Here is a 20,421-nt window from a genome sequence, read left to right on the forward strand (position 1 = left end):
AGTAGAAGGGACTAATTTTGTCATTAAAATTTCGTAGGTGTGTGCAAAGATAATTTAACGCAGCCTAGAGCACCACCCGGGATAAACGGGTGCAGGAGCAGATACAGAAAATTTTCCAACAGGATATAGCTCTTAATTGAATAAAATTTATCATTTTAAAAATATGGAAGTCAAATTAAATATACATAGCAAAACTTTCTTAAAAAAAATATCAATAAACATCATTGAATTTTGGAAAAGAAAATGAATGGGGTCAGTTTTCACATGCTTCCAAATGCTTCATGCCATGTAAATATAAAGTTTCACTATTTTCCTTTTTCTTTTCTTAGCATAGGATCATGTAGGCTCCTCTTGGAACATGAATCACGGCTTTTACCTACAATTACTAAATTTATTGAAGGAACCCAATCCAATCCTCACGTTTCACAGCATCTGATTTACATGAGACTGCTTATATTACTATTAGCATAACTCAACTATTTAGCCAGGCAATTAACTATCAAAGACCTACAGTCCACAAATTAATTCACAGAAATTAGCAACAACAAAAAAATGCAAGTCATGCGATGTTTCTCAACTACATGACGGTGCCTCTTTCAAAATCGTCATTACCCTTTTCTTTTATTTTTTTCCCTGCATTCCACTTGTTTAGCAAAATTCAGTATAAACCAACGCTAGATTTATCAAGGAAAAAAACAAATGCACAAAGAGAATCTAGAAGTTATTGCTATACCCCATATAATTTTGCCGATAACGCATCCCATACTGCTCATAGTAAGAGTCCCCATAATTTAATGCCTTGATCTCCACTTGCCTTTTGCTATCCACTTCCTGCACTGCCCCAAACACTATCTCATTTGTCGACTCACAACTCTGTTCATAGATAGTTTGCGGCCCTGCCGAGTAATGCCTGTGCTGTTGCAAGTGTTGCTGGTAGTAAGTCTGTGTCTGTGGCTGGAAACTCTGCTGCTGTTGTTGTGGCTCCCCAAATGACCGTGCATGCCTTAAGTGATGTATTTTGTCGGGCTCTTTTGCCATGAATGCATAGCTCTTCTTTGGGGTCGGTGTACGAGGATCTACCAAAGGCGGTGATTCGTCATGAGGGATTGCGAAGGTTTCTTGTGCCGGCCATGTGCTTGTTTTGTGAAGTTGGTGCTGCGGGCTCTGGTACTGATATGGGTTGGTGGTAATAATATTAGGTGAGGGTGGTTGTTTCTTTCTGAAAAGTGCAAAGAGTATTTCCCCGAATGATGACCTGGCCCCGCCTAGTAACTTCCCGATGGAGGTGAAGAAGCCTTCTTCGTCTTCGTCTTGTTTGCCTGCTTCAATTTCTGGTGGTATAAGAGGCGGCCTCAGAGAAGATTTCATCAGCTTCTGATAAGGAGGAATGTTACTGTTTGCTTTCATCCCGGGAGCTAGTGGTTCCTGCAAGGGCAGATTGGAAATTCAAATTTTATTTTACTGATTACGTCGAATGGTGACAGGCGTGACACAGACTAGAAGACAGAGCTAGATTTAGAGTTGACAGGTAAAATATAAACAATGGAGATGGTAAGTTTCATATGTACTCACATCTTCGCTAAAAACCATCACACCAACACGGCGCTGAAGCAACGCAAGCATGTAACCGAAGAAACCGGCAGCAAAAAGCAATGCAATCCCTGAAAATATTCATCAAATATACTTCACTGTGTAAAATGCAATTAGAGAAAATTTTAACTTGCTGCCCTGCCTTAGTGCAAGGGATTAGTTTCAGACTCAGGGTACAGTAAAAACCCTCTTTGTTCCCCATTTAAAGAGAATCAAGTGATGAAGTTGAGCTAGTTTGGCATCTTTTCAGATATACAAGGAAATAAGCACTATAGAGATATTACCCAATAATTTGCAGGGGTCTAGGTATAACATTTGTACTTGCATGCATGATATTTAATTACAGAACAAATGAAACCAGTAACCACCTCCACCCAGCCCCCACAACAAGTACAAAGAAAGAAAAGAAAAAACACAAACCCAAAACAAGGTCAAAAGTCAAAAGAAAAAAAAAAAAAGGCATTCCCTGTTGCCAGTAAAATGTCTGATGGCCATTTTCTAAGGACAGCAGATCTCATTTCACAAGGGGCACACATGAAAATTTCCCCTCAACTACAGAGAAAAATAGGAGACAGCCAGTGCACTTAGCCACTTACCTAAAGGGAAGCCGGTTTCGAGGTTGTACGCACAGTCGTCAAAATGGAGCTGGATCTCACGGATGGCCTGGTTGCCTCGGTCAATGATGAGGAGGGAGCAGCTGCTGCCCAAGTACCGCACCTCAAAATCTGTCGAGAATTTGGCCTCATCACTTGGCCCGTCTACGTGACCTCCCCTCCCTGTCTTCCCACCCGCTATTGTTGTTACCCCTTAACAAGCACAAAGTAATAATCATAAGTTTGGCAAAAATGTTTTTATTTTAATTGATGCTGTTTCTTTTAGACAAGTGTTAACAATTGCAGGACCTGACTTAGCCATATTTAAGGACCATTAGGCTATTTTGGATTTATCAATACAGTTTTTTGGGCATCAGCTATTATTTAATTGCATATCGTATGCTAGTTGTTATACATTTTAAAAAAATTATGATACCATTCTTGTGTTGTGTACTATTGCTGCATAGATTATTTATAATTTACTATACTATTTGCAGTGTGAAATATTGGTTGTGCTAACTTGTTAGCTATCACAGTGCTTTCTTTGATATGAATCCTATAATCCTATTGTAGCCTTTTCTACTAATATACCACAGGCAGCCATTTGCTAGGAGATATTTATCAGGAATCTTAGTAAAGTTTGTAATGATCAATGAGAAAGTAGAAGAAGAAAGAACAACAATCAAATTCTAACACAACACATAATATTCTAGCATTTACCAGAATCACTGATCTTTCTGATCGCCATGTTCATGGCATCTGCAACATAAATATTTCCCCGATCATCCATTGTCAGCCCCTTGGGATGGTTCAACTTTGTCTCTCGGAGACGGCCGTCAACATGACCAGAATACCCCTCGGCTGAACCAGCCACAAGCTTAGGTCTACTGTCTGCAATTTTTGGAAAATATAATTAGCAGGTTAAAACAACAATTAGACCATAAATGTGCGCATAATATATTAATACTGGATTGTCAGAGTAAACTGTAAGTTGCCAAAGTTTAGGTGAGTATTTCGAATAAAGAGTGCTGATTTAAAAAAAAAAATGTGTTTGAAATTTCATATATGTCTACCTAACAATCAATTTGACAGGTTAGGTCAAACAAAGATAAGGCCACTAAATGTCATTATCACTAATCAATATTAGTCTTGTTTGCTTGTCTAATTTTGGAAAGCATGTGCTGCAGATCCTAGTATTTATTGATGGTGACGACAACAAAATTTTGGCACACTAGAAACTATTATCTCCAAAAAGAAGGGGACGTTTGGTGAAAATAATTGTTCAGGTGAACTCTGATCCGTCATAAAAAAAAATTAAAATTCCTCTCTATTGCATTACAAGAAAACAGTATAACTTTAGTAGACAAGTCTGTTGAATTCTCCCAGTTTAGGTGAGTATTTCGAATAAAGAGTGTTGATTTAAAAAAAAATGTGTTTGAAATTTCATATATGTCTACCTAACAATCAATTTGACAAGGTTAGGTCAAACAAAGATAAGGCCACTAAATGTCATTATCACTAATCAATATTAGTCTTGTTTGCTTGTCTAATTTTGGAAAGCATATGCTGCAGATCCTAGTATTTGTTGATGGTGACGACAACAAAATTTTGGCACACTAGAAACTATTATCTCCAAAAAGAAGGGGACGTTTGGTGAAAATAATTGTTCAGGTGAACTCTGATCCGTCATAAAAAAAATTAAAATTAAAATTCCTCTCTATTGCATTACAAGAAAACAGTATAACTTTAGTAGACAAGTCTGTTGAATTCTCCCAGTTTTGAGACTAAGCCTAGAATTGAAAATCAAGCACCTTTGACTGCACCATCAACAAATAGAGAGGGTTCAAACAAAATTTAACTTGAAAAAAGATGCCTGATCAAGAATTTGAGAAGAGTTATGTGCTCACATCTTGACAGAGGCAAGGAGATCTTGTAAATATTACTATTTACTGAATCGAGCACCAAAAGGTCTCCGTTTTGCGTCACCTCCACTGCGTAAGGCTCGATCCCAAGCTTGCTTCCATCAAACACGGTCTCCACTGAGTACCCGCTCTCAAATCTCACCATGGAACGGCCAGCAACCGCTGAAATTACACCACATTATTTTATTTACCTTTTCATTTTACTAGATCAGACCCCGAGAATAGCAAAAATCAAGGACAGAAATAATTTTTACCTGTTTTCGTGGTAGATTTGAATGACCAGAGCCGCTTGATCAGAGAAGAAGCCGCATTTGAGACAAAATTGCTTACGATTTCTGTGACAAGCAACCAAGATCAAACTGGAATGCTAGAAGATTGCATAAAGAAAACCTTAAGCTGGTAAAGAAAAAGAGAGAGGAAGCATACTTGCAGGGTAAGCAGCAGAAACGGAGGCAGTGCAACCGGAGAGAAGCAAGGCTATGAGTAGCAGGGCGATCGGTTTCTTCTCGATCCCCATTTTCGAGAGAAGAATCAGGTGAAAATCATGTCAAAAATCGTCTCCTTGCGAGAAAACGATCCGCAAATGCAACGTTTCTAATTTCTCTTTGCTCTCTTTTTTTTCTCGCTTTTCTATTGCACAAATAGCTAGCTTAGCTGATGCTGCCGCTAGTGGAAGCAAAAGCAGTGCGAAAGAGACCAAAGACCAGAGGTGATGTGTATTTGCGCCCCCCTCTTACACTCACACTCTCTCTCTCTATGTCTGTTTTTTTTCGCTCTGAGTGTATTAATGCTTGTGTGGGTTTAAGGAAGAGCAGCACATAGTGTGAGCACCTCAGTTAAAGTGAGGTGAGGAAGATAGAGAGAGAGTAAAAACATTCTCCGTTTAAAAAATAACGGAGCTGTCCAGTTATAAAAAAGTAGTAGTGAATTTTATTAGGGTTATATATTTGCCTTGAAATAAGTAAAAAAACCATTATTTTAATGAATATATTTCATCTAAGTTATATACTCACGTTAAAGATTGTAGAAATTTATTCTAAGCTGCATAATTACAATTGAATTGTCCAATTTATTTTTTAATTCTCTAATATGCATGACACAGATAATACTGAAACAAAAATTTATGAGCATATAACGAAAAGTGTGTTATTGATATAAATAACTCACAATTGAAAAACCTGAAAGGATTATATATTTAATATCTTATATTCCTCTTTCTTCTTATTTGTTCAGAGGAAATAAATGATATGTTTTAGTCAATTTTTCTATTTCGGTGTGGCTAAACAGATCCTTAAAGAATAATATGAAAAAAAAATAGTATTAATTTTTGTAAATAACATCTAACTTCATAAAATTAAACTACAACAATGCTATTTTGTATTCAATTTCAGACTTGTTAAGTTTTGTAAAAATATTTACAAGAATCGAGATTGATAAATGAGATCTTTAATTATGTAAATTATTATTTTTTGAATAGTATTTATGAAATTATATCAGCAAGCAGTGAAAAAGATTGAAGGTTTTATAATTCTTGAGAATAATATGAAAAATATGCTAAAAGTATCATGATATTTTAATATAAAAAATAATAAATAGATACATGAACATGAACCAATAGTAAATAATGGATTTTTCAATTTTGTAAGAATAAAGAGAGGAACCGGTCTCGGACAAAACAGCAGAGGTAAGGTGAGCGAAAATCACGTGCTCTGGAAATTGAGCATTAGACAAGTTATATTAGATTTAGTATTTTGCTTTTATCTCTACCGAGTCCACATGCTCTGTTATTTCTTTTTATTCCAAGGGAAAAATCAACGACATGGTGAATATTTATATATGATTTAATATTATTTACTAATAAGTTAACATGTTATTTTTTGCATAGAAATTCAATAATTCTATGCTCCATAAAAGTAGCTGAGAACAAAGTCTGCTCAATTGTTGCTGTTTTATTTGCATCGAGATCCGCTCATGATATTAATTGAATGTTTGAAATTTATTTCTTTTGTTGCCCAAAAAAACCAACAACAAAAATCATACAACTTAACATGCAACGGACTATAATAGAATGATAAATAGTAAAAAAAAAATATATAGCATTATTTTATAACAAAAAATGATGTATAAATTCCTCTTGTTTATGTGATAGAACCAGCACATTAACCCCAAGAGGCTTTGAATTATCTCCAATTTTTAAGTGATGACATATTTTTGCTAGCAATTCAAATTATTGATTTTCAATTGAACAATTATAAATCACTGTTGTGTGCAAATCATGTACAATAAATTTCAGATTGATATAATTTATTCAAGGCTTTTACATATTCCCTTTAAAACCCTACCAAATGATCAAATGAGTGACCAAATGATCTAATCGAATAATTCATGAAACAAAGGAAGTTTAATTTTTTTGAAGAAATTTAACTAAATTGTATGAGTTTGCTCATTAGATGAGAAAGATAAATATCAAATATGTATTTCGAGTTAATGGAAGGGGATAGTTCATTTAATTTATTTTAGTCTGTAAGAATTCAGTTTTATAATTTCATATAATATAACAAAAGAAAGTTGGACAGTTTGATTTTTCATCTCTCTTTTCTTTTAGCCTTGGAAAACAAACACCTCAAGAATTTCACACAGCTGGAATTTAAAATAACAGAGATTAAGGAGTCAAATCTTTTCCGGTATTAGTATCACTATAATCCAGTCTTCATGGCTTTAATTAAAAATCAGCAAAAGCTGGAGGGAGGTGGCGAGGCAGCGAGCTTTAGTTATTTTTCTTGTATTTATTGCAATTGGTGCCGTTATCACAGGTACCAATGAATTATCTTGATCTTATGTGTTCAAAAAGGTATGGAAACCATACAATGGTATACAGTTTTCATCAAACAATGACTCGTTACATACACCGTAATTCAAATAGCAACGGTGGGTTGATTAAAAATATGCTATCTCTCCAAATGTTTACCGGTTTAAGAAACAACACAAGTCGTACGGTAACATGGGCATCCAGTATTTTTTTTTTCTAGCCAAATTGAAAGTATTCATAAGCAAGCTACTGGTGGTATTGTTAGTTTAACTTGAAAATTATTTAGATGGGTAAGTAATTTTTATTTGTTTATAAGAAGAAGAGGAATTGTCTTATTGTCATGTGGGTCATTCCGCATAGATTCGCCATGCACCAAATACCTCCTTTTGCTTTTGCTTTAAAAATTGAACCAATAGCATGTAGCTGTTTTTTTTTGTTTGGATTTGATCAAACATAGGTGGGTATCTGTGGCACCATTATTATAAGTTTGGATTTGAGCAAAAAATAATGTGATAGATACTCGATAAATAAATAAATAAATAAATAATAAACAGATAGATAGATCATAGATCTATGCTCTAAGCATTATTTTCTTTATTTTGTTGTTGAAGAAACCCATACATTAGCAATAAACACAAAATAAGTACAATACTGGAGAGCTGCAATATAACAGCATGTAAGTACAGAAAAACAAAAAATTTGGTACGTTCTCAAATTGCATAGCACAATGAACCTATCAATCGTAGATCTATCTAGACCCACCAACCCTTATTAATACATACAAGTAGATACTCTATTACAGAAATAGGCAAATAAAAACAAAAAAACTTATACAAGTTAATATGAGCTAGCCTAGCAGTTGTTCATGCTCAGGTAAAAATTAGTGACCGATTTTTTTATAAATACCCAAAAGAAATATAAAATTACGAAATCTACCCACTGTCTGATTGTAATTCGAAAAATACCCAATCCGGTTAACCAATAACCGGATTTGGGAAAAACTTCCGGTTACCCATTAACCATTCAAAACAATATATCCGGTTAATGGTTAACCGGAAAGTTGTTGGTTTTTTTTTTAAATAGAAAATTTTAAATTTTTTGTATTTTTTGTATTGAAATATTAGAAATGTTGAATATATTTCTTTGAAAATAGATGAAATACAATATAATTTGATTTATTAGAAAGACTGCAACAAATAACCGGATCAATATTTTTCAGGCCGGATTTTTCGCGGCTGTAAGAAAAATTAATATATTTCTTTATGTGTTATTGGAAAAAAATAAAAATGCTTAAATTATGAGTTATTGATCCCGGTTCAAAAGTCACTTCTATGTAATCCAGAAAATATTGTAATCCTTCTAGGGCATTTAATTTATAAAAAGTTGTATCTATTTTGATAATTCTTTTTTAATAACATTTATTAAATAACTTAAAGTTTATATTTTTTTTCAAAAATAGATACAACTTTTCATAAATTAAATGTCTTAGAAGAATCACAATATTTTCTGGATTACATAGAAGTGACTTTTGAACCGGGATCAATAACTCAGAATCTATGCATTTTTATTTTTTTTCTAATAACACATAAAGAAATATATTAATTTTTCTTACAGCCGCGAAAAATCCGGCCTGAAAAATATTGATCCGGGTTATTTGTTGCAGTCTTTCTAATAAATCAAATTATATTGTATTTCATCTATTTTCAAAGAAATATATTCAACATTTCTAATATTTCAATACAAAAATAAAAAAAATTAAAATTTTTTGTTTTAAAAAAAAAAAAAAAACCCAACAACTTTCCGGTTAACCATTAACCGGATATATTGTTTTGAATGGTTAATGGGTAACCGGTTAATGGTTAACCGGAAGTTTTTCCCAAATCCGGTTATTGGTTAACCGGATTGGGTATTTTTCGAATTTCAATCAGACAGTGGGTAGATTTCGTAATTTTATATTTCTTTTGAGTATTTATAAAAAAATCGGAATTAGTGAGCCATCAATAATCTTTGCCTCTCATATCATATGCCTCTAACTCTAAGCATTCTTGGTTCACCGAGGATTTATGCAAGCCATTGAGATGAAAACAAATAAAAATAAAATTGGAAAATTCCATGTCTGCTCCTCCCAAATCTCATATTGATATTGCTATCTGTAATCTTTATTTTCCTTTCAATTTTTTAATTAACCACACTACACTAGTAGTCTTTTCTCCTTAATTAATGCAACCGGTGTTGATGCATTTAATAAAGACATTTATTCTCCTTCACAAAGCAAAATTAATGGACTCATAATTATCTTTATTAAAGGCGAATCCGTTTTTTTAATTTTTGTCTTTATTATTAATTTAAATTAGACCTATGACTGATTTCACTTTATTTACAGTTTCTGATTATTTTTTAAGTGACGTGTCATTTTTTAGTGCAGGTGTAAGATTTAAGATGTCAAAAGGGAAAAAGGGCATTGGTGGAAGAAGTTGATTTGTGGACCATAATAGCCTTTAGACTTCTGTTTGTGGGCCCCATTTCCACTTCAAGGCCCAATACGGTCCTTGTTAGAAAACACTATTATATAAATGTTTTGCTGTCTCACCCTGTAATATAACAAATTACCATTATGGTCCTGTGAAATTAGAATGTCTTAAAAGTTAAAACCTATCAGCATGGCTCATTATTTATTTAAAATAAGCCCTTTGTCCTATTATTTTTTTCTAATAAAAATAACTACATCATGGTTTTCTTTTTCTTCCTTTTTTTCTGCAGAAAATTGCAGGATATAAACTTCCAAATTCGATGTGATTTGAAAGTTTATTAGTCATTCACTTAGCACCTTGACATGTTAACGGTTCAATTTCATTGGAAATTTTATTGGCTAAAAGAAATTTTCAAATTCAATATATAAAAATATATATTATAACAAGGATACCTATAATATATAATATATAATCCTATATTCTTTTATAAACGTTTCATCAACTATCACTATAGTCACTTTACATGTATCCTCTTAAAAACTGAAAAGTGTGATTGTATAAAGTATACAATTATACATATTAACATGTTTTGCAAAAAAAAAAATCTTATTTTCTGTATTTTTGGGTCTATCTAGGGTGGATAATATTAATGTTGGAACTTTTATGCAATTTATTTTCTTTGTGGTGCCCCACATATGAAATTGCCCAACATGATACCTAGATCTGAGTGCTTGGTGTTCAGCGGCTGAAATGAGGTCGTTGTCGATCTCTTACAACTTACAAGCTCCCAAGAGAAAAACGACAACATTTTCGATGTTTTTGGGGAATTTTTCATAGACTCGGTATTTCAAAGAAACATGAGCTCTGAAATTGTTAGTAAAAGACTGTAAATGAAGAAAAAAAATCTGATGCTATTAGTTTTAACGATTTATTGTGTGTAGTTAAAGTCTTATGCAAAAACAGTTAACCACAGTATCAAAGTATATATTATATTTACTATTCTATAATTACAGGAAGTTGATATCTATAAACGAGTCTGGCTAGTATAACATCGGTGTCATATGACACTAACTTCAAAATTGATTAAATAGACTTTAAATGACTAATCCAAACTGTTCAAACCGATTTACTTTATGAATGATGCGTTTACACGCAATTTTTTTTTTATATTTTCGAGTTATTTTAGTATAAAACCAAGCGGTAAAAATGTTGAAAAATTAATGTATTAAAATTAACTTAAAAACTCACACATTTGACTGCTTGACTTGATACTAAATAAGTTCGGAAAATTATAAACTTTGCATGTAAACGCACAACTAATGAAGTTAATCAGTTTGAACAGTTTGGATTCACAGTTTGAAGTCGATTCGATAAGTTTTGGAGTTGGTGTTATTTAGCTAAAATAACACTGATGTTATACTAGCCAAACTCTCTATAAATGATTTGAAAAATCAAACAGTTGAATTTGAACATTCTTTTATTTAAATGAGTGAAGAATTTAAATTAATAAAAATTTATTAACGAACTATTTAAATGATGAAAGACGCATGAACAATACTATTTATTTATTTGAACAAAATTTTACACTAATTATTGAAAATATTAAAGGGGTGAATGTTGGAACTACGTTTACTCTTAATATCATGACAGGATTTTGATTCTCCCTAGTTTTTAAGATTTTATCGTATTCTCTTTAGCAATCAAAATCGTCAATTTTTAATAAAATAATTATAGATAATTAAATCGTACAAATTAGGTGGAATAAACTCACGAGTCATGACTGATTTTAGTTATTCATCACTTTTGCACATTAATGCCAAAAATTTATTAATTACAAAATTCTCAATATTACAATCTTTTTTTTTAGTTGTACATGCATACTTAGTTTGAAATTTATATCAGGTTAAATATCAGAGGCGGATCTAAGACATAGCAACTTTTGACTAAGTCCCCCCTATAATTTTAAAATTTTAATTATATATATTAAAATTTAATTACATTTTTATTTATTTAAGGTATTTATATAGATTAGTCTTCTCACTAACTACATTTTTTTTTGCCTTTTCACATAATAAGTATTTTATAATTTAGCTTCCCCTACTTAAATTTTCTAGTTTCGTCCTTATTAAATATGTTTTAAAATATTTGACTCATCTTTGCAGACAAAGCAAGTTCCGTGTTGAATATATTCGATGGATCATATTAATAATATTTTGATACTTTTTATTGAGCCCAACAAATATGAAAATTTATAAATTTTTGAATAACCAGCAAAACTAATAAAAAAATACTGTCCACATCATGTATTTTTTGCTCTGGGCTGAAACACGAAAAACAACTCTAATTTGGCTATAATCTGATAAAAACAAACCATTGTAAAATATAAATTTATTATTTTAACGATCATTAAAGTTATTAAATTAATTTATTGTTAGTAGATGCCGACCTAATTGCTTGGTCCGAAAACACACACCAGACTTATTCTATCCAGAAATAGAAAGCAACAAAAGAGAAAAAAAAAGAAAGAATCCAAAAAAGGCACCCCTTTTCTTGAGTTGCTATTGATTGTCATACCCTTTTTTCTTGTTTGCACTGCCATGCGTTCTATTTGTTGTTATTATTTTCTGGCATTTTCTTGCATGCTTTACTTCCGAGCTGCCCGATCTACGAAACTACTGGCTTTTTCATGAAATGATATGATCGCATGATGTCGTATTATGGCCTTTTTCAGACACGAATTGAAAAGTGGCCCCCTCCCCTGCTCGCTCAAGTTGAAGACTTCTCAATACGACTGTTATTCAATGTATCTATTGAACATCTAGCAATCGTTTTTCTTCAATGTTATCTATATATATTTTTTCCGTACTACTGCTTAGATCTAAATACATGCGTGTTGTGACTAGTCATATCACAAGAGCGGATTCAGGATTTTCGTCAGAGAGGGACAAAAAAATATTAAATCGGGTTTAAATAGCTTATCGGATTTATACCCATTAACTAATTGGGTACTCGATAAAAAAAATAATGTTTTAACTTATATTTTCAATACCCTAACTTATAATTTCTGATCCTATAACTTATAATTAATATTACCAATCATAATTAAAAAAAATATTTTAATTTTAACTCTAAATTTAATCCGAATTACAAATCAAACATCCAGAAAGGGTAAAAAAAATTTCAGGGAGGGACAAAGTCGATCGATACCAATAGATCACCACTTAAACTTGAAATCCAAGGGGGGGCGGCTGCCCCCCTCTGTGCTACAGTAGATCCGCCCCTAAAGTCATGTATCGTGTCGTATTGTAATCAAATTAGATTTTTATATACCGTACATACCATATTTAAATTTGAAAGGATGATCACAGCTCATTAATCACGATGTGACCGAAGCATGCCTTAATCACACATAATGTGCCAAACGTGATTGATCACATTTGTCACATTTAACTATTTTTTTATAATTTAAATTAGATTATTCAAGATTCATCATTTGATTCTAATTACACATAACTGACGTGACATGATGTGATTAAATCTTTCGCGTAACACAACATGTCATGCCAAATTTATAAAAAGAACTGATCATGACAAGGGACGCAAGTCACAACATGTGACCAATACACGTACCGTGCCGTAGGGATGTAAACAGTCGGATACGGATCAAATATCGAATGAATATGAATACGGATATATATATATATATATATAGAGGTTGGCTACTCTACTTCCATAAGCATATGATGGTATATGCTTACAAGTCATTTTTTCATTTTCAAAATTCAAAAAGTCAATCTGAACCGTTAGATGTGATCTCTATATTGAAATGTGCTTGGAGACCAAATTTTACATTTTTTTGAATTTTTTTACTATTTATTAAGCTACTTTGAAAATCGCTGATCCAACGGTAGCTTAACAAAACAGTAAAATCAGAAGCCATCGTTGAATCAACAATTTTCAAAGTGGCTTAATAAATAGTAAAAAAATTCAAAAAAATGTAAAATTTGATCTCCAAGCACATTTCAATATAGAGATCACATCTAACGATTCAGATCGACTTTTTGAGTTTTGAAAACAAAAAAATAACTTATAAGCATATAGCCTAGGGGTGGCAACGAACCAAACCGAGCCGAACTTACCTTAGGTTTGGGTTTGGTTTGAATTAATTTCGAACCGAACCTAGTTTGATTTGTTTCGAACCGAACACATTTCGAATCAAATTAATTGCGAACTACACATTTTTCGAATCGAACCCGAATCGAATCACGAACTAAATTATTTTTTAGCAGTCCTAGTTATACCGGTAGTTTATACATTAATTTTTTCTAGCGGGACAATTCACATGGCTTCCTTTTACCGGTATGAACTATGAAATGAGTATTTTTAAGTTGAATAATTGTTTATGAAAAAAATACATCAGAGACGGCTTTCCTGGTATAAACTATGAGAGACGACCGAAGGGAGAGGAGAGACAGTCATCTAGGCCGGAGAGAGGAGTGACAGCCGGAGAGACAGCCAGTCGCCGAGAACGTCGGCTAGATTTTAGAGTTAGAGGGAGAGTGAGTTAGGGAGAGGTGGAGAGAGAACTAGGTTATTGAGATTTGAGAGTGAGGGAGTGTCGGCTAAGTTAAATTATGACTCTCTATCTTGGATTTTAATTTCATCAGGTAAATGGACGACCGATGTTATTATGAGATTCGAACCATAAAAATGATCGAACCCATTTCGATCGAACCAGGCTAGGTTTGGGTTTGGTTTGAATTAATTCCGAACCGAACCTGGTTTGGTTCGTTTCAATTCGAACCCATTTCGAATCGAATTAAACTCGAATCAAACCCAAATCAAACCCGAATCGAATCACGAACCTCGAATTTTTTTGCCAGCCCTAATATAGCCTCATATGCTTATGTAAGTAGAGTAGTCAATCTCAATATATATATATATATAAAATTCAGATAATAAAAAATAAATTACTAATATACATTCTAGTAAAAAATAACACATAAATATTATTTTTTTCATTCATAAATTAGAACTAATATTGTTCATAATAAATTTGTTAGTTACAAAACATTATCATATTATCAAAACATTAATTAAATAGTATTATATTATTCATCAAAATATATAAGTATATGCAGTTTAATAAATCGTTGGTATGTATATATAATTTAATAACTTAATTTAATAACATAGACATTTGTTACAGTTTATGGATCAGATATGGATAGGTAAAAGTCTTACCATATACTTATTATAATTTTTCGAATACAGATACAAATATAGATTAAATAATTTAAGTAATTTTTCGAATTCGAATCCGAACAAAATCAGATAATATCCAATCCGTTTACACCCCTACAGTGCCATATCTGGCCACCCCGTGATTTTTTACATCCCTACTACCGAACCCTCTAGTTACCACTCAAATAACAAGCGCAACGAAACAATAAAATAAAGAACAAACATGAATTTCAAACAAAACTGTGAGCTCCGAAATGTATCAAACTCAACCACCCACAAAAATACAACGAACAAAATTGCCGAAGCTTTTCTAACTATTCATCTCAAGTATTTTAGGGGTTGTGACCGAACATTATTTCTATCAACAAATTACAACGAAAAAGAAGAAAGAACCAAACGAACAATTATATGTACAAATAATTCAAACCTAGCTCTATTTCTCTTCAAAAACTCAGACATGTTACTTGTTAGTCAGGCCTCCTGGAAACTTCTACCATATACATTTTGATTAAGCATACAATCTTTTTACCTTATAAAACAAACTCAAACAGGTGGTTTCCATATCAAACATGGTACACCATACCTACCTCCAGTGTAGATGCATGCGGTATATTGGCTGCATACGCTGGTCCCCTGCTATTTCTTCTCAAAAACTCGTAACCGAAATTTATTGCAACCCGTTTGATAAAACCCGACCCGCTTTTAGCCCTGGTGTAAGAATGCCCTAGAATAAATGACATCCCTGCCTCCCTTGCCTCCATCAAATCTTTTAATTCCTCCCGGGTCCCACTATCCATTTCAGGGCTCTTGGGTAGCACAAACCGAACCCGCTTCCTCTTCGGGACAACACCATCAATTCCCAGGTCATTACCATTAGATGACGAGCTGGGTGACTCATTTTCTGGTACCGGTTCACTGTCCTCTGACAAACCAAAAGGTGCACCAATAACAGCCATTTTCTCATTTGCTTTCTCAGGGTCGTCATATAATGGGTTGGTACCATTGTCATGGTTGTTGGTACCGGACACTGGATCGGATCGGATGAACTCAGCTATGCTGCTGACGAGTTCCTTTTCAAACTCCATGTCATCTTTTTGTATGTCTCGATATCCGTATCGAACAATGACCCGGTAGAGGCGGTATCCCTTGGGCCCGATTCGGCCCACAAGAAATCGCTCCTCAGGTTGCACATAAGGTACAGGAACTGATTTAACACAAAGGAACACCAAAACCTGGAGAAAAAAAAAAGTGAGATTAAATTACGAGTCCCTTGATAAAATTTTAGTAAAGACCTCGAAACAGATCAGATCCGGACTGTCTGATCAGAATCCAGGCCAATCCAGTACGAGGTAGAGTGCATGGACGCCTTTAATATTCATGCGGATTCTGATCAGACAGTCCAGATCTAAACAGAAATATTCTGTTACCTTAGGTGATAATGAATTCATCACTTGGTTGCATCTCCACTATTATAGTAATTTTCTTTCATAATTTCACATGTTTCTTCTAATTGGCTTATATTTCTATTGACTAGTACCTCATCTCTAACAGACAAATAACATAACCTGATGAAAATTTTAAGTGTTTCAGTGCAGACATCAAAACTACAAGAAAAATGCCAAAAAACTGAAGTAGAATTTTACCTGATGGAAAGCAGGCAAATTGGTCACAAAATGAGAAAAAATGGCAGGGATACCCGAGACAAGCTCAGTATGGATTAATCCAATCCCGCGCACACGCACAATTCCAAGTGAAGGACCCAGATTAAGCAACCACCTGATCGAAACCTTGTTTTGCACATCGAACTCATATTTCTTGAGCGTCCCATAGTGCCACACATACATCACTAACAGGAAGATGAAAGAGAGTACAAGGGGGACCCACGCTCCCTCAAGGAACTTTATAACCGAGGCTGAGAAGTAGAAGGCCTCAATTGAGCCAAAGAAGAGGAGGAATGCGAGGGAGTAAATTGGGTTCTTGTGCCAGCAGAGGGATATTACAATTGACATGAGACAGGTTGTTACAAGCATGACTGTTATCACCGCCAACCCTGAAATGAAGGAATAAAGAATTGTACAAACATCAGAAATTAAAAATCAAGAGTTGTTATTTTTAATTTGTTGTCAAGTCATTAAAAAGGCTTTCATTTAATATGTTAGTTTCAATCTCAGCAAAGAAAGAACACAGAAGCCCAAGAATGTGATATTTCAATTAGAAGATTTTCAATACAAGCATGCATTATAATACTATCAAATGTCACCAGAAAATTAGACGAGAACTTTACTGATGCATGAATGTATGAACTTATAGACAGAATGTATAAACTTAAAAGGAGAAGTAGTCTTGTTTATGGCGTTATCAATCGGGTGCAACATGTATGGATGAATTGATGGATGTATAGAAGGAACATAAATTGATGTAAATCGTAAACAATGTACGCACAAAATTAGTACTCATGTGTTGAAGCATGCATGAATGTAATATGCACTGATTCTTGGGGATGAGTGATTCTGGTGCAAATGATATAGATATAGTAATGTCCATCTCGATGTATATTAAACATACCTGAGGCGTTACCAAGGCGCTTGGTGTCATGGAAGCCAACTGTAACAGCGAGGCACAAAAGCATCAAAATCCAGTTTATCTCTGGGATGTATATTTGACCATGCACAGATGAAGAAGTATGGACAATTTTGACCCTGGGGAAACACTCAAGAGCAGAGCATTGTTTAATGATGGAGAAGGTGCCCGTGATCACTGCCTGGCTGCCAACAACTGCCGCTAATACTGCTATCACAAATACTGGCCACCTCACTTGTTCTAGAGAGAGAGAGAGAGAGAGAGAGAGGGGTGAAGAGTGTCAAGATGTAACTGAGACTTCATATGAAATAACTACAGAGACGAACAGGAGTACAGGACTGCTTGTCTAAGTAAAACCGGTACTGCAGGGAATGTACGTTTATGGTACACCCATTGGACCCTATAACAGGCTGCTAGATCTTTTCCAATCAGGTAGCGACCATGAAGTTATAACGCTTTTCGTGTTGGCTTCAACTAGCTTTACTGGCTTATCTTCAAACTCAAAACACCATCCCTGGTGGTCACTTTACACTTCTATGCATATAAAAGGAACTGGACCAACTGCAGCAGTAATGGACCAGGTGGGCTGTACCAATCATTGGTACCATAACAGGCAAGAGAATGTACATTTTGACTTGTGTACTTTATTAGGCTAAAAATGGTTTATCGTCACAAAAGCTATAAACAAGTTGCTGTGTGAAAGTACCAGGAACAGAAACGTAGAAGCCAATTTTGTAGCTGGTTTCTTCTATTTGGTGATGCTGAGAGAGATAAGCTGCTTGACCCATATAAGCCAGAACAAGAGCAGGATACACCAAGAATGAGAAAGCAACCTGTAACAAGTAGAAAGGTCTTTTAATAATTAGAGCAAGATGCAACAGCATAAGATACCAGAACCATACCAGTCAGGTACTCCAATTGAACGTGTCATTTATTCAAGCCACAGGCACTATAAAAGTTTAATTAAAAAAACAACAAAGAAATAAAAAAATTGTTAAGTAGTGCTAGGAATTGACCTTCAAAAAAAGGTAGTGCTGAGAACCAGCCAACTAGTATAACTTTTGAAAGTTGACACCAACCAAAACTAGGTATATCACAAACCTTTATCGATGCTTGTGAGAAATGCCCCAGATCTGCATACATTGCCTCTGAACCTGAGAATTTACAAACAAAATGTGAGAAAAAAATTTGCAATGTGCCATTTTAATATCATTTAATTGATGCAGATTCTTCACATACCAGTGATGCAAAGAAGGATACCGCCAAGTGACATCCACCCGCCCCGCTGAGTTTTCTTCAAAAACTGGTACATGTAAAACGGAGAGAGGGCCCGGAGTACGTGAGGGTCCCACCTGGCAATGTTGTAGATTCCTATGATGCTAATGCACATAAGCCAGATGGCGACAATTGGAGCAAAGAGGAAACCAACTCGGTGTGTGCCATAGTGTTGCAATGCAAATAAGCATACAAGTATTAGACATGCCGCCGGAACCTCCACATCTGGCATTTAAAAATGTAACATATTTTTTAAAGATACTTCAAGATTACACATTAAATCACAGCGCATAACTTAATTGCGGGGGTGTTGAGATGGTAATGTATAAACTAAGCAATTAACAATAGAAAAGGGAAAAAAAAGGTTCAGACTCCATCAATATGGTTATGAACTGACATGATGAGTGCAATGCAAGAAATCGTATGCCAGTATGGTAAATTCTAATAGCAATACATGTTTCTACAAAATACTTACATCTGTGTTGTTCTTTAGAGACATAAAGCTCAAGACCGGATACTGCTGAGAAAACTGCATAAAATCAAACAAATTATCAATTCAGTGCAAATATAACTTCAACATCAGAAAAGAAAAGAAAAAATCACCAATTCATCTTTACTATTATTTTCTGCCTTAATGTAAGTTATTCTCAATTTTGTTTCACAATTTGCTATGAGATAAGAAAGGAAGAATAATTAAGAAAAGGTTTAGTGAAAATGGGTTCACCCAGAGATGCAAATGAACCAAAAGAGAGCACAATCAATTCTAAGCTTAATTAATCTCCTGTTAATGCACAGTTATGAAATTAGGCACTTGTATTGTTTCAATTTTGCCCAAAAAACTTTGCAATTTTGGTCAATTTACGCTTTCACTATACGAACAATAAAATAATTCACGAAAACTGACCTAAAAAGAAAGAGAGAAAATATAACTAGCTTAATTTACTACAAAGAAACAAAAAAGGAAGATGAGTACGAACCAGAAACAGCAGGTGTTAACACGCCATCTCCAATTAGCATGCAACAACCGAGCAACGCGAAGATCAACAAAACCTTTTGCAAGAACCTTGATTTCTCCAACAAAGCTCTAATCCAAGATGCCCGACTCGACCCGGAAGCGGGCCCCACTTCATCTCCTTTCTTATATGCCGAGAGCTCCTCATCTATAATCTGGCCGTTGGGCAAAAACCCAATCCTGGCATGGCGGCAAATCAAGGAGTAGAGTGCAAATGTGCCGCCTTCGCCATTATCATCCGCTAAAAGAACTATAAATACATACTTCAGTAGGGGTATGATTGTTAATGTCCAGAAAACAAAGGAGAGAACACCATATATCTCTTCGTTCCCTTCCGAGTGCTCTATATCATCCGCGAATGCATTTTTGTACACATAGAGAGGCGAAATACTGAGGTCTCCGTACACTACGCCAAGGCTTTGGTACGCAAGAAGGAGAACAGACCTCCATGAATCTCTCTGTAAAGGAAAAATCAACCCGGATTAATTCAATTGGAGAACAAGGTCGATTTTGTGTGGAAAAACTGGGAACTCAATCTCACCTTTCGCACAGTGTCGTAATGCGCCGCCTCTAGATCCATTGATGGCGAGGATTTCACGCGGTAAGTGAAGAGGCAGTCTTCCGTTTCTTCATGGAAAGGTTTCTGATAAGAAGGGAGAAAGCGATTGGAAGGGAAGAGGTTTGATTTATCTTTGGCTTGTTGCTCCTGGCTCTACCACATGCCACACTAGGATTTCTCTGGAGAAAAAACAAAGGTATGTCTTGAGAGTCTTTTTGGTTTTATTCGACAGGAATAGAAGAAGTCGACTGCGAGCGAAACACTTTCTAGAGAGGAGAGAAAGAGAAAGTGAAAGAGAAAGAAAGTAGGTATTGGGTAAGAAAGAGATGGGTTTTGTGTGCTCAGTGAGATTTTTGGGGAAGAAGT

General features: G+C 34.4%; 2 protein-coding genes across 2 annotated transcripts; both read right to left on the reverse strand.

Annotated features, from left to right (window-relative positions):
* Window positions 1-479: 479 nt before the first annotated feature.
* Window positions 480-4,930, reverse strand: LOC144555533 (uncharacterized). The gene is made up of 8 exons (XM_078303911.1): window positions 4,532-4,930; window positions 4,360-4,440; window positions 4,091-4,267; window positions 2,904-3,074; window positions 2,187-2,396; window positions 1,573-1,661; window positions 734-1,425; window positions 480-643 (listed from the first exon to the last, which is right to left on the reverse strand). Exons 1-8 carry the CDS (start codon window positions 4,620-4,622, stop codon window positions 622-624), a joined length of 1,533 nt encoding a protein of 510 aa, XP_078160037.1. The 5' UTR covers window positions 4,623-4,930; the 3' UTR covers window positions 480-621.
* A 9,981-nt stretch (window positions 4,931-14,911) lies between these two features.
* Window positions 14,912-20,421, reverse strand: LOC144555334 (potassium transporter 25-like). Its single transcript, XM_078303627.1, has 9 exons — window positions 20,038-20,421; window positions 19,462-19,954; window positions 18,960-19,013; window positions 18,449-18,709; window positions 18,311-18,363; window positions 17,916-18,042; window positions 17,195-17,449; window positions 16,273-16,679; window positions 14,912-15,861 (listed from the first exon to the last, which is right to left on the reverse strand). Exons 1-9 carry the CDS (start codon window positions 20,074-20,076, stop codon window positions 15,193-15,195), a joined length of 2,358 nt encoding a protein of 785 aa, XP_078159753.1. The 5' UTR covers window positions 20,077-20,421; the 3' UTR covers window positions 14,912-15,192.

The sequence above is a fragment of the Carex rostrata genome, chromosome 6 (genome assembly GCF_964058835.1).
Source record: "Carex rostrata chromosome 6, lpCarRost1.2, whole genome shotgun sequence".
In the NCBI taxonomy this organism is placed as follows: Eukaryota; Viridiplantae; Streptophyta; class Magnoliopsida; order Poales; family Cyperaceae; genus Carex; species Carex rostrata.

Excerpts from the sequence above, each read along its gene's own strand:
- LOC144555533 (XM_078303911.1), bottom strand. The coding sequence starts at position 4,622 with ATGGGGATCGAGAAGAAACCGATCGCCCTGCTACTCATAGCCTTGCTT. Across the intron at positions 1,662-2,186 it reads CGAAACCGGCTTCCCTTTAG|GGATTGCATTGCTTTTTGCT; the intron begins GTAAGTGGCTAA and ends GAATATTTTCAG. Across the intron at positions 1,426-1,572 it reads TGATGGTTTTTAGCGAAGAT|GAACCACTAGCTCCCGGGAT; the intron begins GTGAGTACATAT and ends CTGCCCTTGCAG.
- LOC144555334 (XM_078303627.1), bottom strand. The coding sequence starts at position 20,076 with ATGGATCTAGAGGCGGCGCATTACGACACTGTGCGAAAG. Across the intron at positions 18,043-18,310 it reads TCTCACAAGCATCGATAAAG|GTTGCTTTCTCATTCTTGGT; the intron begins GTTTGTGATATA and ends TACTTGTTACAG. Across the intron at positions 15,862-16,272 it reads ATTTGCCTGCTTTCCATCAG|GTTTTGGTGTTCCTTTGTGT; the intron begins GTAAAATTCTAC and ends TTTTTTCTCCAG.